This window comes from Ochotona princeps, unplaced genomic scaffold (genome assembly GCF_030435755.1).
Source record: "Ochotona princeps isolate mOchPri1 unplaced genomic scaffold, mOchPri1.hap1 HAP1_SCAFFOLD_4124, whole genome shotgun sequence".
Classification (NCBI taxonomy): domain Eukaryota; kingdom Metazoa; phylum Chordata; class Mammalia; order Lagomorpha; family Ochotonidae; genus Ochotona; species Ochotona princeps.
The window spans coordinates 20,980-34,572 of NW_026696613.1; the positions used below are offsets into that span (position 1 = coordinate 20,980).

General features: G+C 41.4%; 1 protein-coding gene across 1 annotated transcript; it reads left to right on the top strand.

Annotated features, from left to right (window-relative positions):
• The first annotated feature begins 7,955 nt into the window (after positions 1-7,955).
• On the top strand, positions 7,956-13,158 carry LOC101520405 (cytochrome P450 2C14-like). The gene is made up of 4 exons (XM_012925449.2): positions 7,956-8,123; positions 10,520-10,682; positions 10,941-11,090; positions 12,989-13,158. Exons 1-4 carry the CDS (start codon positions 7,956-7,958, stop codon positions 13,156-13,158), a joined length of 651 nt encoding a protein of 216 aa, XP_012780903.2.
• The last annotated feature ends 435 nt before the right edge of the window (positions 13,159-13,593 follow it).

Here is a 13,593-nt window from a genome sequence, read left to right on the forward strand (position 1 = left end):
TAGCTGCTGGCATAAAGGAGATTCATGACATGGTATGGATCATGCCTGGACAGGCTGGGCTGCAACAGCTGTCCGCAAGAGCTGAGGCTGTGGGTGTGCCATGGCAACTGGGTTGAAGGTTTCGGCAGGACACACAGAATCCAGGACTAACTAACCTGGTAGGGGAACACTGGGACCCACATACTGCGCTGCATCTCCCACTGCTGTTTGTGAAAGGTGGAGCTATGTTAGACTGGGCTGGGCAAATGCCACATCAATTAGGTATGTCTGGACTGGGCCAGACTGGACTGGGTTCCAGCATCTGTTGTTGTTCTCAAGAGACATAATATGTGTGCGCCTGCAGTTCCCAAGAGGTCACATAAGAGCTGGGTATCAGTGTAGGCCAGGCTGGGTTAGGTTGTCGCACCCAAGAGTGAAACCCAAAATGGGTGTGGGTCAGTCAGACTAGACTTCAGTGCACTGCGAATTCCAGTTGTTGGGGCTGGTCGTGTCAGTCTGGGCAGCAACACCCTGTAGCACAAAGGAGACAGAATGGGTATGGTACAGCTAAGCTCGGTGCATTGCCAGCTGACAAGTTCCAGGACTGGGTATGATTCTTGTCAGCTGGAACACACTCTACTCTAGCAGGTGCAAATCCAGCACTGAGAAGATGCCTGGCATTAGAACTGTAGGCATTCCCCTGTAGGCTAAGCTGTACTTTCCATTGTTGAACATGAGAAACAAGGTTTGGGGCAGTCAAGCATGGTGAATGCAGCCACACATGTTTTATTGCATAAGGACTGTATATGGAGGTTGGTTGGAGAGAGTTAAGCCCGAGTGCCCATGGATGTGCATGACAGCTTGATGAGATGTGATTTGGGTGATGCTATGCCATGGCAGAGTATGGATAAGCAACAACCATGGCTGCATGGATGCACTGAGATGTGTGAGGACTGGGTGTGTCTTAGGCTGGTTGGGCTGGGCCACAGCTTCCGTGAGTTCATATGAGATTTGAGGCTGAGTTGGAACTGACCAGGTAGCTGCATTTGCTGGTAAGTATGTTGACTAGTGTAGGTGACAGACTGAACCTAACCCTGAACTGGCTGGTACATGTCAAAATCAAGTGTGACATCACCCCAGGCAAGGATTTTTGTGGAACTCTCTGACTGGACTACTGAAATCAGACCTGGCCACAGAGAAAATCACAGGACGTGTCCTCTCACCTTGGAGTGCATATATTGTGACTGGGCCTCTTTGGTTTCTGATGCCTTTCAAATAAGGAAGAATGAATAAATCTTAAAACAACTACATCAGGTAAGCCAATTCTACTGCCCAAGCTTTTTAGCGTGTTCCATGTGTTTGTGGATTCACTAAGGTAAGATTTTATCAGCCAATAGACCTTAGATTTTCTCAACCCTGAGTCAATGAAACAGGCATTTCTCAGAACTGTCGAAACCACTGAAGAAACACCTTATGTTTTGATGTTTGTTTGTACGATGTTTTCAGACGATGTCCTTCCTCATCCCTTGAGGATACAGGAGAAAGAAAACCTTGAAGCATTTGTTTCACCTATGTGCCTCTGAGCCTAACCCACCCCACCATAATGGGAGGCCCGCATGGACATGCATTTCTAAACTGGGTCAACAATATTAAAAATAAAATTTAAAAAATGAAAGCAATACTTTATACATCCACTTAGGATATTCTATAAAACCACATTAAATCCAGTTAAGTAGCATATGTATGACATTATATATTTCATACAAAGTATTTCTGTGACCCTAAAAGTATTTTGTAAAAGTCATTCATTTACAGGGTAGGTCCTGGATTCATCAGGACATAAAGTCACTCAAGTCCTAAAGGTTAAACCCTAAACATTTTTGACCCTGATCTTGAGAAATTGCTCCTGTAATTATTAACTACTTATGTAAATTTAGTTTTGTCATAAAATATTGACACAATCAATAACTGTTGGTGAACCCCACAGACTTGAATGTTTTACTGGGTGGAGGGGATGATGACATGGGTATTCAGGATCCAGTGTGAACAATAGTAATTGTAGTTTACGTGTCGTTGGACGGAAGGGATTGTTTGAGGTTCACCTTCTCTATTCCTCTAATAGGGATAGATTTATAATATGTAAAATTAGAATCCAAGCCATGTGAGGACTCTGACTGTATGAATTTTCAGAATCCATGGCACCATCATCAATAAAGCATGGTGTAACTGGGTCTGGAAAGACTTAATTTTTCTAGAAATAGACAAACAAAACCTGTGCTGCTCTCTTAAAACACACATGTTTCTGCATCAACATTACCTTTAGTGATCAGGTAAAGTTTAGGACTGCAGTGATGCTCTGATGCAGATGAGCACTGAGTGCCCGTTGCTGTTCAGGTCTGGGTATTGTGGTCTTTGTGTCCTGTGGGTCAGCTATGCTATACCTATCTCCCATCTTCTCTACAACATTGGAGAAGATTGTTGTGTCTATAATTTGCTTCTTTGCTGTGCATTATTTTGTGTTCATTGGTGACAGTGAGAGACCAAAAGCAGCAGAAAAAGCAGCAGAAACAGCCTTGAGTGGGCGGTGAGTGTTGAGAAAGAAGTATAGTCTCTACAGTCTTTCTCATTAGGTTCTCTTGTGCTGGTTCTTGTCACAGTTGTGCTGAGCAAGACTCAGCCTGCAAGAATAAAAGGGGAGAATCCCACCTGTGCATCCCCTGTCTCATTGCTGTAGTAATCAAATAAGAGACATCTCCTTACTGTGAAAACTATATTGTACTGTATTGTACTGTATTTTTTTATTTGTTTTATTTTTTGCCCTGAATGGCAGAGACAGAGGGAGAATGAACTACAGGCATGCACTCACACACACACACACACACACACACACACCCAAACACAAAGTGGTGGGGAACACAGAGAAAAGGGAGATCTCCTTTCTGCTGGTTCTCTCTCCAAATGATCATTATTTAGGGCTGCATGTGATAGAATTCAGAAGTCAGAAGTTCATCTGGGTCTTACAATGGTGCCAAGACCCAACACCTTTTTCAGTATCTGGTAATTTCCTGGATGCATTAGCAGGAAGATGTATTGGAAGCAGGAGAGCCAATAATGGAATTATCACCCTGTAAAGTGTACAGACATCCACGACCTTAACTCAGTGAAGCAGTATGTAGAGTGATGCTCATTTAGTGTAACGCATGGTTGAATTTGCTCAGTTTTGATAACATCATTGCCCAGGCAACAGTGATGTTAGCTGTAGCACAGCAGAACATATGTTAAAAGATCTCGAGTCAAATCCATCTCACGCTTTATTAAGAATATTATTTATTTATTTATGTTCACACCGGTGTGAGAGAGAGAAAGATTGAGCGCAAGTGAGTGAGCTCTTCATCCAGGCATCCCACATAGCTGCTGGGACCCAAGCCCTTGGACTCTCCTCTGCTGCTTTCTCTGGCAGATGAAGGGAGTTGAAAGTGGAGTAGGCAGGACATGATCTGGTGCACTTAGGGTATGCCGGCACAGGTTCCTCAAATCCATTTTCTTGTCATTTATGATGTGTGCGACTGTGGTCAGGTTTTCTGTTTTTCCACAGTCTCCCTTTCCCAAAGGTAAAATAAAACATTGACCTCTGTGTGAGCAACAGAGTGCTAGGATGGATCTCATCTTACTATCCTATGCAAAGGCCTGCAGGTTTGAAGTTTCCACACATGAGTAGAGACTGGCTCCTCTAGGTTTCAGCCTATGCCTAGGGATATGTCCACTATCTCGGCAGTGCCTAGAGAACCCTGTGGACCCTCGCAGTTGACAAGATCCAAAGCTTTCTGGGAACTTTTCTGCTCCTCAACCTCTTCTGGTAATTTGGGTGCTTTCCAGTAACCTGGTCTCCTCCTTCTTCAGCCCAGCCCTGGCCCACATGCGTCTTGTGGCAAGCTCGTGCTAGTCCTGAAATAAGCAACTTGAGGATGCATGCGAGTTCAATAAATTGTGGTGGGCTACACAGTGCCATATTGCAATGTGCATGACAGATATACTGATTGGCTAGGTTTATAATATGTATTAGATACTGATATCCAGTAACAGCATAGTTTATACTCCTAGTTTATTCTCCCTGCCCCTGCCTTATATATGCTTGTGCTTGGTTGCTAATAAATGGACAAGTTCACCATAACTGTCTCAGTACTTCTCTGCAGAGAATGCCTCCTGCAGCATGTTACCTGGGTGGATGATCTACGGCCAAGAACCCCTGTATCATTTCTTGTTGCTGTCACCTTGCACTTAATGGTGAAAGACAAGCACATCTATTTAACTTAGAACTTGCTATAGGTTATAAGGTTATAGCTTATAGCTGTTTAGCTGTTTCATGGTTTGGCAGCTGTCATGCTGGTAGCGGGTGCGGAGTGAAAGGTTGCCAAGTCATGAACAAAGTATCTTAGATTTTAGAAGAGCACCCAACAGACACTTCTAACATACATATCTTAGAAATTCTGATTCCTCTCAATGTCCTAAATGACTCACTCATGAATCCAATCTAGCATTTTGAGTAATCTTTGTATCAAGTAATTTTCTTGAGTGGATCATAGTCATGACTGCACATTGCAGTCTCTTGGATGCTTATCTTAAATTCCCAGTATCTGGATTGTGACCCAGTACAATGAGACAACAATTTCTAAGAGCACTCAGTTGACCATGTAAAGTTCATCAAGATTTTGGTGAGATTAAACATTAATGGGCACAAGTGAGCTGAATGATTTGTCATCTAATTGGATGCAAAGAGAAGCCAAGCATATCTGCTTGTGATCTTGCCAAAGTTGCATACCACCATCTAATCATGAGGAATCTTCAGACAATCCCAGATTGAATGATATTTCTCAAACTCTCAGGTTATGCACTTCAAAGTCTACAAGGGCAGAGAAATACTGAGAACGGAAAATGGAGCAGGAGAAAGGGATAGAGAAGGAGGCATCTCTATACCTACCAACTGCATCACAGAAGACAGCAGTAACAATTCAAAAAAGAAAAGAAACCTCTGTACTAAAAATACATAGTGTGTGGTTCCATTTATATTAATTTTACAAAAAAGATCCAATTAATGTAACATGACATAGGATATTGGAGTGGGAATATGGTAATGGAAAAGAGACATAATGGGATTCGGAGTGTGTGAATAAATCTTCTTCTTGACCCTGTGTTGATCACACAAATTTCCTTCATGATTATTTAACAATCTTCCTTCTGCGTTTCAGATACCTGCATATTTTTTCTGTGTTGTGCTGCAAGGTAGGTGTTTATTGAATATGAGACATTTCTAGTTTATATTGTGCCCTAGAGGAAGTTAGTTCTCCTCTCTGACAATGGATGGCTTCAAACGATGCCCTTCCAGACATCCATTTGTTCAGTGATGAGAAATTGCTTTGATGTGAGAATCGTTGAATGACATCTGGCTTCTGAAACAAGGTCTGGTACTGATGTTCTGTTGAAACTTCATCTCAGAATTCTCACAGGGATTCCTAAGCGCTGGTGTGGAGGCTTATCAAGCTGAACCTCCACCTGTGGCTTTGGTATCACATATGGGTTTGTGTCCTGGTTGTCCCACTTCTGATCCAGAGACCTGATAATAGTTTGGACAAGCAGTGGATGAAGTCTGAAGGTCTTAGCACCCTGTACTCCCAGGGGAGACCCTGAAGAAGCTCCAGGCTTCAGGACAGCCCAGCTGTGAGCATGGTGTCGATTTTTGCAGTGAGCTAGTGGGATGGTAGATCTTTCTTTGTCTTGTCTGCTTTCTCTGTCTGTTTCTCTGTCTCTCTCCCTCTTACTGTCTCTCTCTACTCTCTCTCTCTCTGTCTTTCTGTGTAAATCTGACTTTGGAGTAAAAATAAATAAACCTTTAAAAATGTCATATGTATAAAATTGAGTAGGGACACATTAGTGGATATCTGAGGTCCCTTTTTTCATATAACTATGTGTGAGTGTTTCTTATCATACAAAGAATACACATCAGGAAGGGGCCACATAAAGAAGGAGGAACAGGAAAGCCCACTTGTCAGCTATTAACTGATGTCTGTGAAGACAAGGATGGATTTCACTTTCTGCAAACCAGATGAATTAAGTGCAGAGTGCAGGCAAGCAGTGAAGTTGTCTTGCAGTTATTCTAAAATACAGAAATTTTTTTTCCTCTTTTCTTCACTAACTTGCGGTTCAATTGTAAATTAAGTTCATGTTTATTTGCAAGTCATTGCTGTGTAAGACATTCAGTAAATATCAGTGAACTCTGTTGAACTGTTCATTCAGTTGGAAGAGAGCAAGAATCAGAGGGTGAGAAATTCGACTTGAGCACTAACCCTGCAGGAACCACTGCTTTCCCAGGCCACAAGCAGCACACTGGATGGGAAGCTGAGCTGCTGGGATTAGAACTGGCACCCATATGGGATCCTGGCATGTGCAAGGCAAAGACTTTAGCAGCTAGGTTACCGTGCCTGGCCATATTTTGTATTTTCAATTAAAAATATTTGTATGTTCCTGATACTGTGTGCAAGAGCCATGTGCAAGTATACTGTTTTTAGCTTTAATCACCTGCAGCGTTCTTAGTACTTTTAAAATTAAAAGTCAGAATTTTATTCATGACCAGATTAAAAGTGAAGAACCAGCCTTTCTGTGGAGAGTGAGAATAATTGTGTACAAACTAGAGAAATATGCAATTATGTGACATCCTTTGTGTAATAAAAATTTTATTTAATGTTAAACAAAAGAACACGCCTTTGCATGCAATCACCTTGGTGATGCAGTCAGGCTTTCCGTGTCAGTGCCATTCCAATCTTGCCCACTCCAGGTCATCTGCCATTGGCGTCTGCAGGTGGTGCAGGTCCGTCTGTGCCTTGGATCTGTTTGGAGAAGTCCTTGCTCTCAGGCTCCACTTCAGGGCATGCTTGTGGTTCTGCCCCCAGTTTCTTCCTGGGTGCTCTTCATCCCACCATGTCATTGCTGACAATACCAAGGCATGTCAGCAGTGGGAGAGCTGTGTGGAAATGATTTGGAGTTGGTTGAGCCCACCGTTTCCTCAGCTGTTCTCACTGTGTTTCTGAGATTGGCTTTGTCCTCATTATATAGAGAATGTCACCTCTGTGTGCAAGCAAGTGGAGAAACCCTGTCTTTATTTGTTCTTTTGAGAGTGTAGTGCTCTGTTAAACAGTGAGCAGTCTGGTGGTCCCTGAAGCTGACTTGTGAGGAATCAAATGATCTCGTTCTAAACCCAGCTATACCATATGGGAGCTGTGGAGCCCTACAGTGTCCTGTTTGTAGGATCCTATTCCTCCCCTGAAATAAAGGGTCCTATCTGCATTCAAGGTGTTTCATGGTGCAAGGTGTGAATATTTAATTGAAACGATGTTCTATCATCCAAGTTCTGAAAGTGTGAGTTATTTCACCTATCATGTTTATTACTCTGTTAGTGTAGCACATGAAAATATTTATAGTGGTGCTCATTCTCAAGGAAAATATTCTTGTATTTCAGAAAGTGTTACAGGAACAAACTGTTTATATACAATATACAGAATACTTGGATTGCCCTCAGTGTTACAAATTCACAACTGGCATCAATGCATAAACCATAACATTGAACATTTCTCAATGCACAATTTATTATATCCATTCTTATTTCTCACTGTGCTTGGAAGCACTGGGGCTGGTTACAAAACCACAAAAGAGTGCCTGTGCTGCCTGCCTACCCCCTTCACAAACACACTGAGTTGATTAGAACCTCTGAATTGGAAAGGACTAAGTGAGCAATGAAAAACAAAACACTGAAAATTACATCTTGTTTTCATTTTGTCAATGAACCAAAGTTCATCAAAGGAGAGTTGAAGTGCATCTAACCCACAGGTAGGTACATAGGTCAAGGTACATGTATTGAGCCATGATTACTTATAAAAGCCTGTGGTTGCCAGCTCCCACTTGTCTCAGGCAGAAGAGGAGGCTCCATGGATCCCACGGTGGTGCTGGTGCTTTGTCTCTCCCTCTTGCTTCTCTTTTCATTCTGGAAACAGAGCCATGGGCGAGGGAACCTCCCGCCTGGTCCCACTCCTCTTCCAATTCTTGGCAACATCTTACAGATAGATTTTAAGGACATAAGCAAATCCCTAACCAAAGTAAGTATGCATTGTTATGTCCCAGTGCTTATAATGTATAATTTGTGTTAAGTTTTAAAAATATTGCATGAGTGGAGATTAATTACCAAAGTATTTTATTCCAAGAAAGCAGTCCCTTGGGATTCAACTTTTTGATGTGGTGTTCTCAGAAACAGTTGGAAGAAGAGTGGAGCAGGTGGTAAGGAGGAAGCTTGGATCCCAACCATGAAGACTCCCAGACCTTCACCACAAACTATTAATACGAGCAACAAGGACTATATCCCAACTGCCAAGGAGGCCACAGGGAATTGGATACCCTCGCAGGCCGAGTACTCTGAGGTCACCCACCCCCAACCGGAGCTTCCGCAGGGGATGGAAGAAGTCCAAATACTACCGTGCAGAAACCAACGGAAAGACATCGGAAAGACAACCAGAAGCCCTGAGCGGTCTGCAGAAACAGAAGAACAATAAATGTCCTTCTGGACCAGGGAGGAGAGCTTTCTCTGGTCCGAGCCTGGCTCCACCTCTGGACCCCCACTCTCCCTCGCAATGACCATCGGGATCGCTTAGAAAACCCCTCACAGCAAACAATCATACAAACTAAAAAAAAAAAAAAGCTAAAATAAATTAACAACAAAAAGTAGAAGTTGAAATCTGACAGGAAAGAGCTGGCATGGATTGGCTCATGCCTCGCTGGGTGGGACACAAAGATTAGTTACTCCTCACCATGGTGTTGAGGATTTTCCTGCACACCACCCAAAAAAAAAATATTCTGCACAAATGTCTTGTTAGAGTTACAAGCCAGTCTAGATTATCCTAAAATCTTCCAAGATCAGCAAAATTTTACCTTAACACAACAAATGGCTAAATACTATAATGAAATAGACACGAAACAGCTGAATGGTACCTTATAGCCATTTTAAGGTATATAGCAGCCGGTCCTGTATATGAACTAAAATTGAAATGTCAATGAGCTAATCATAGGTTGTGGTTAGGACTTGTTTTTTTTTCTTTTTTTTTAACATACTGGTTACTCAAAACCATGTCAATTCCATAACATTGCAAATTGCTGTTGATGTTATATTGGGACTCTTAATTTACTGGGATGATATTCTACCAGCTCTAACTTCAGACCAGAAAAGGTCTGCCCAAGAAACTGTTCAACCCATCTGGACAATAAGTAGCTGGACTCTATGCTTGGTATATGTTTGCAAGGAAATAATCTTGATTGAATTTGAACTGAAATACTGCATCAAGGTGGAGGAATCCACCAGGGGGGAGGGGAGGGGGAGGGATAGGGGGTTCCCAGAGCCTATGAAACTGTCACATAATGCAAAATAACTAATAAAAAATGTTTATAAATAAAAAAAGAAACAGTTGGAAGAAAGTAATGCATTTGGTCAGTAAAGAGGCTTTAAAGCAGTAGGGTGAAGTCAAAGCCATTTGTTTCACACTCTTTTCATTGTTGGTTTAGTTTATAAAAGCCCATGCAACAGAGAGTTTTGTGAATACTGATTTTAGTGATAAATCATCCATACTTATTCTTTGTGTTTTGCTTTTGTGTTTTGATAACCAAGGGAATTAAACTTCAAGAAAACAAATTATTACTGATATAAAGGAAAAATAACCTATGGTAAGTCATTTAACCGTTAGGGATGCAAATTTTTACTGATGTCCAGGAAAACTTTATGGTTTGTATGAATACAATACTCGATGGTACAAATGAATAAAAGAGAGAATGAACCAGGGTCTTCTGGGTGGTAATGGAATGCATTTGGACTGTGCAAACCCATGTCTGTTTCAGAGAATGCACAGTAGGGGTCAAATCATCTTTACATCAAGTCTGTGTGTTCTTGGTCTGCTGCGGTGGTACCCACACATTCAGTGCTAGTTACTCACATAGAGCTTTACTTGGCTGGCCTTTCAAGGTTCCTGGGTGAGTATAAATCTAGTATTCCTTACTACTGATTGTGCTTCCCATGTCAGGACCTTTGTAGGTGATCCAATTATCATCATAGTGCAGTGAGGTCGGCGTCTGATCTGACTCATGAGTCCTGATAAATTCTCAGGCATCAGTGTCACTGAAGCACAATTTAAATATGGGCCTTCTATTTATTAGTCATAGGAGACACAATTACAAATCTCTAAACCTTTAGACTGTTGTCTTATTCATCTAGAAGGTACGCTAACCAATCCTTGTTGAGTAGCCAGGATGATCTGAAACCAATTTTCCCTGAAATGGTGTGGTTTTTGGGAGCCACCATGTGTGGCGCTGTTGTAATCATCATCATGTTTGTGTATACCTTCCAGAATGTTGATGTTGTATCTGACAGAACAAAATTATCCAAGAGTTCATACAACCTGAGTAATTCACATAATGTAAACCAAATGAGATTTCCTTTTCTTTCCTCCCTCAGCTGTCAGAAGTCTATGGCCCTGTGTTCACTGTGTATTTGGGCATGAAGCCCACTGTGGTGTTGCACGGTTATGAAGCAGTAAAGGAAGCACTAATTGACCTTGGAGAGGAGTTTTCTGGAAGAACGATTTTGCCAGTGATTCACAAAGTTAATAAAGGATTAGGTCAGTGTTCTCATGTGCATTTACACATGTGTGTTTTCATGTGTTCACATACATATTTCTGTTTGTACATTCACATGTTTCATGTTTACATATACGATCGTGTGTTTTCAAGTTTATTTACATGCATGTGTGTTGGTGTTGACAATGGATATTGGGAAGGTGAGTGCAGAAGCTGGGGGCTCTAACTGCAGAGTTTTCAAATGCCAGCTTCCTCTTCTTCTCCTGAAATGCTCCTTGACTTTCCACTTCTTCTCTCAGGAGTCATTTTCAGCAATGGAAAGACATGGAAGCACACTCGGCGCTTCTCACTTGTGACCCTGCGGAATTTTGGGATGGGAAAGAGGAGCATAGAGGAACGAGTTCAGGAGGAGGCCCGCTGCCTTGTGGAGGAGCTGAGGAAAACCAATGGTGAGTTTATTTATCTTTTTCTCCCTTTGAAAATCACACTTGTTTTATTTTTTGATGAAGATTACGTAGTTGGAAGATATATGTGCATAAGGACCACTGATTGGTGTGGCAAGTTGAGGAATGGGGGAAAGTAGTGAGACATTAGTTTTTGATTTTTTCCTCCCTGTAACTGGGAGTAGAGGGGAGAGGAGCGGAGAGGGCTGCTCCCAGCAGTCTAACCACATCAGTACCTGGGGCCAGGGACTGCCGCTTGATGCCATCCTAGGATCTGGTGGCTGACCCTTTAAATGTCCATAAGAAGCCTCTCCCCTGTCTAGTGATAGCCTTGGATGGACTCGTTGCAAGGACAGTGAGCGACTGCATTTTTTGTCGTGGTTTTCATCTCCCTGGAGGAGCAGGGATCAGGGCCAGGGACTCTGTTTGAAGCAGAGTCCAGGGAGCTGTTGTGGATATTTAGTTGTTGTGCTTCACATACTCATCATTATATAGTACTTGGAATAAAAACCTCATCAGACTTTTTTTCTGTTCTTGCTTTGTTTTGGCAACCTCAATTTTTCAAAGAGAAAATAATATTTTTATTCCTGTGACTTAATTGTAAAATACAACTAGATCATTTCACCAGGGTGCCTGCTGGGAATGATTTGATCACACTATTATGGAGCATGACAAAGTATCAGATACTGTCACTAGTTGGTCTGCATTTGTGGAATGAACATCTTAACATGTTTAGAGATTTTTCAGTGTTTATGTCTGTAGGGCTTTGATTTTAACTGCCTAAACATTTTTTAATGCATTCAATATCCATCTGTTATTTAATTCCTTATCCATATGTTATTTAATTCCATGTCATTTCCTTATATTCTCTTGACTGAATTCACCTTTAATTATATCTAGGATGTTAATTCTGTTTGTTTTTTACATTTAAAATTTTTTGCTGTGTTGGATGCAACAAAAGTTTCATTCTAATGTTGCTCAGTAAAATACAAAATGCAAAAGAAAATAGAAAACTTTACTCTACTTATCTTTTCCTATATGCGAAATAATAAAATTGATCTAAACAATGACCATTATTGAAAATTCATGGTGACACAGCGTACTTTTGATGTCTATGTAGCACAGTTATCTAGAATTTCACAAGAGCACAGGTTTAGTGCAAAGAAAAGGTGTGCAACCTGATTAGTGGTGCTGGGCATTGTCTCCTAGGGAGGAAGAACATTTCCTCCCACCTCAAAGGCTCAAAGAACGTCATTTCTGGATTTACATGTGATGTTTGCCATGTCAGTTTGAATGGAAGTTGAATAACTTCATTTTAATTTTAGGCAAATGATTCTCTTACCATTTTGGGGGGGGGGTAATTTCCTTGATTCCATGGATGCTCGCTGTCCTTAATTGTTCCTTCAAAGTCCTGAATTGCGTCAACCCTTTCTGTCAGTGTTCCTCTTTCTGTAGTTTCTACACCCATTTTCTTCAATCTTTTAATGTGTTTAAAAACTCCTCAGCAGGGCTTCCTTAACTGACTGTTCATTTTCCGTGTAGATATAACTGTACACTGATAACCTGAGTTATTAGGTGTTTAGGGGTGACCTCTCAGGTTTTCCCTTTAGCCTCCAAATAACATTGACTTGGGGTCAGAGTCCTGCGCACAGAGGCTGTGATGTTTCCTCTGGCATTGGGTGTTTCTGAAGCTGGAAGACTGTCATTCAATAAGGGATGAGGTCAACAGTCCTTTCTGGGAAGGGGAGTAGTGTTGTTCTCAGCACTTTGAAGATGATGCTAGTCAGGTAATTTGTACATAGTTCCTGTTTTAGAGTCTAAAATCACCTGTGTCTCATAGTTCAAAGTGTAGGAGGTTTGTATGGCTTTTCTAATGGTGCTTGAAAATGTTTCTCATTCTTTAGCCTCACCCTGTGACCCCACCTTTATCCTGGGTGCTGCTCCCTGCAATGTGATCTGCTCCGTGATTTTCCAGAACCGTTTTGATTATAAAGACCAGCAATTTCTTAACTTGATGGGAAAATTCAATGAAATTTTCAAGAATGTTAATTCCAAGAGCGTACAGGTGAGATGATGTTCCTTTGTTAAGAATGAAACTTTTTTGTCTTCAGTGACAAGCTCAGAATTGTGTCTTACAGTGCAGCTTCTCCACTTTTCAACTTTGACTTTGCAATGTGTTCTATCAAAGTTTGTGAGAAAGTTGAATTCTATTTATGGATTTTGTTTTATCTTTTTACCCAGTAGCATGTTTACCATTATTGTTTTTCTATAGGATTAGCTGTTTTTTTTTTTTCCGGCTTCTCCAATCAGTTTTTTTTTATTCATTAATTACATTGTATTACATGACACAATTTCATAGGTACTCGGATTCTCCCCCTTTCACCCCAAACCCTTGCCCCATGGTGAATTCCTTCACCATGATGCATAACCACAGCTCAGGTTCCGTTGGGATTCCCTAATTACAGGCTCACTCCATACAGAGTCCAGCATCCTTCTGTCCAGTCAAGTT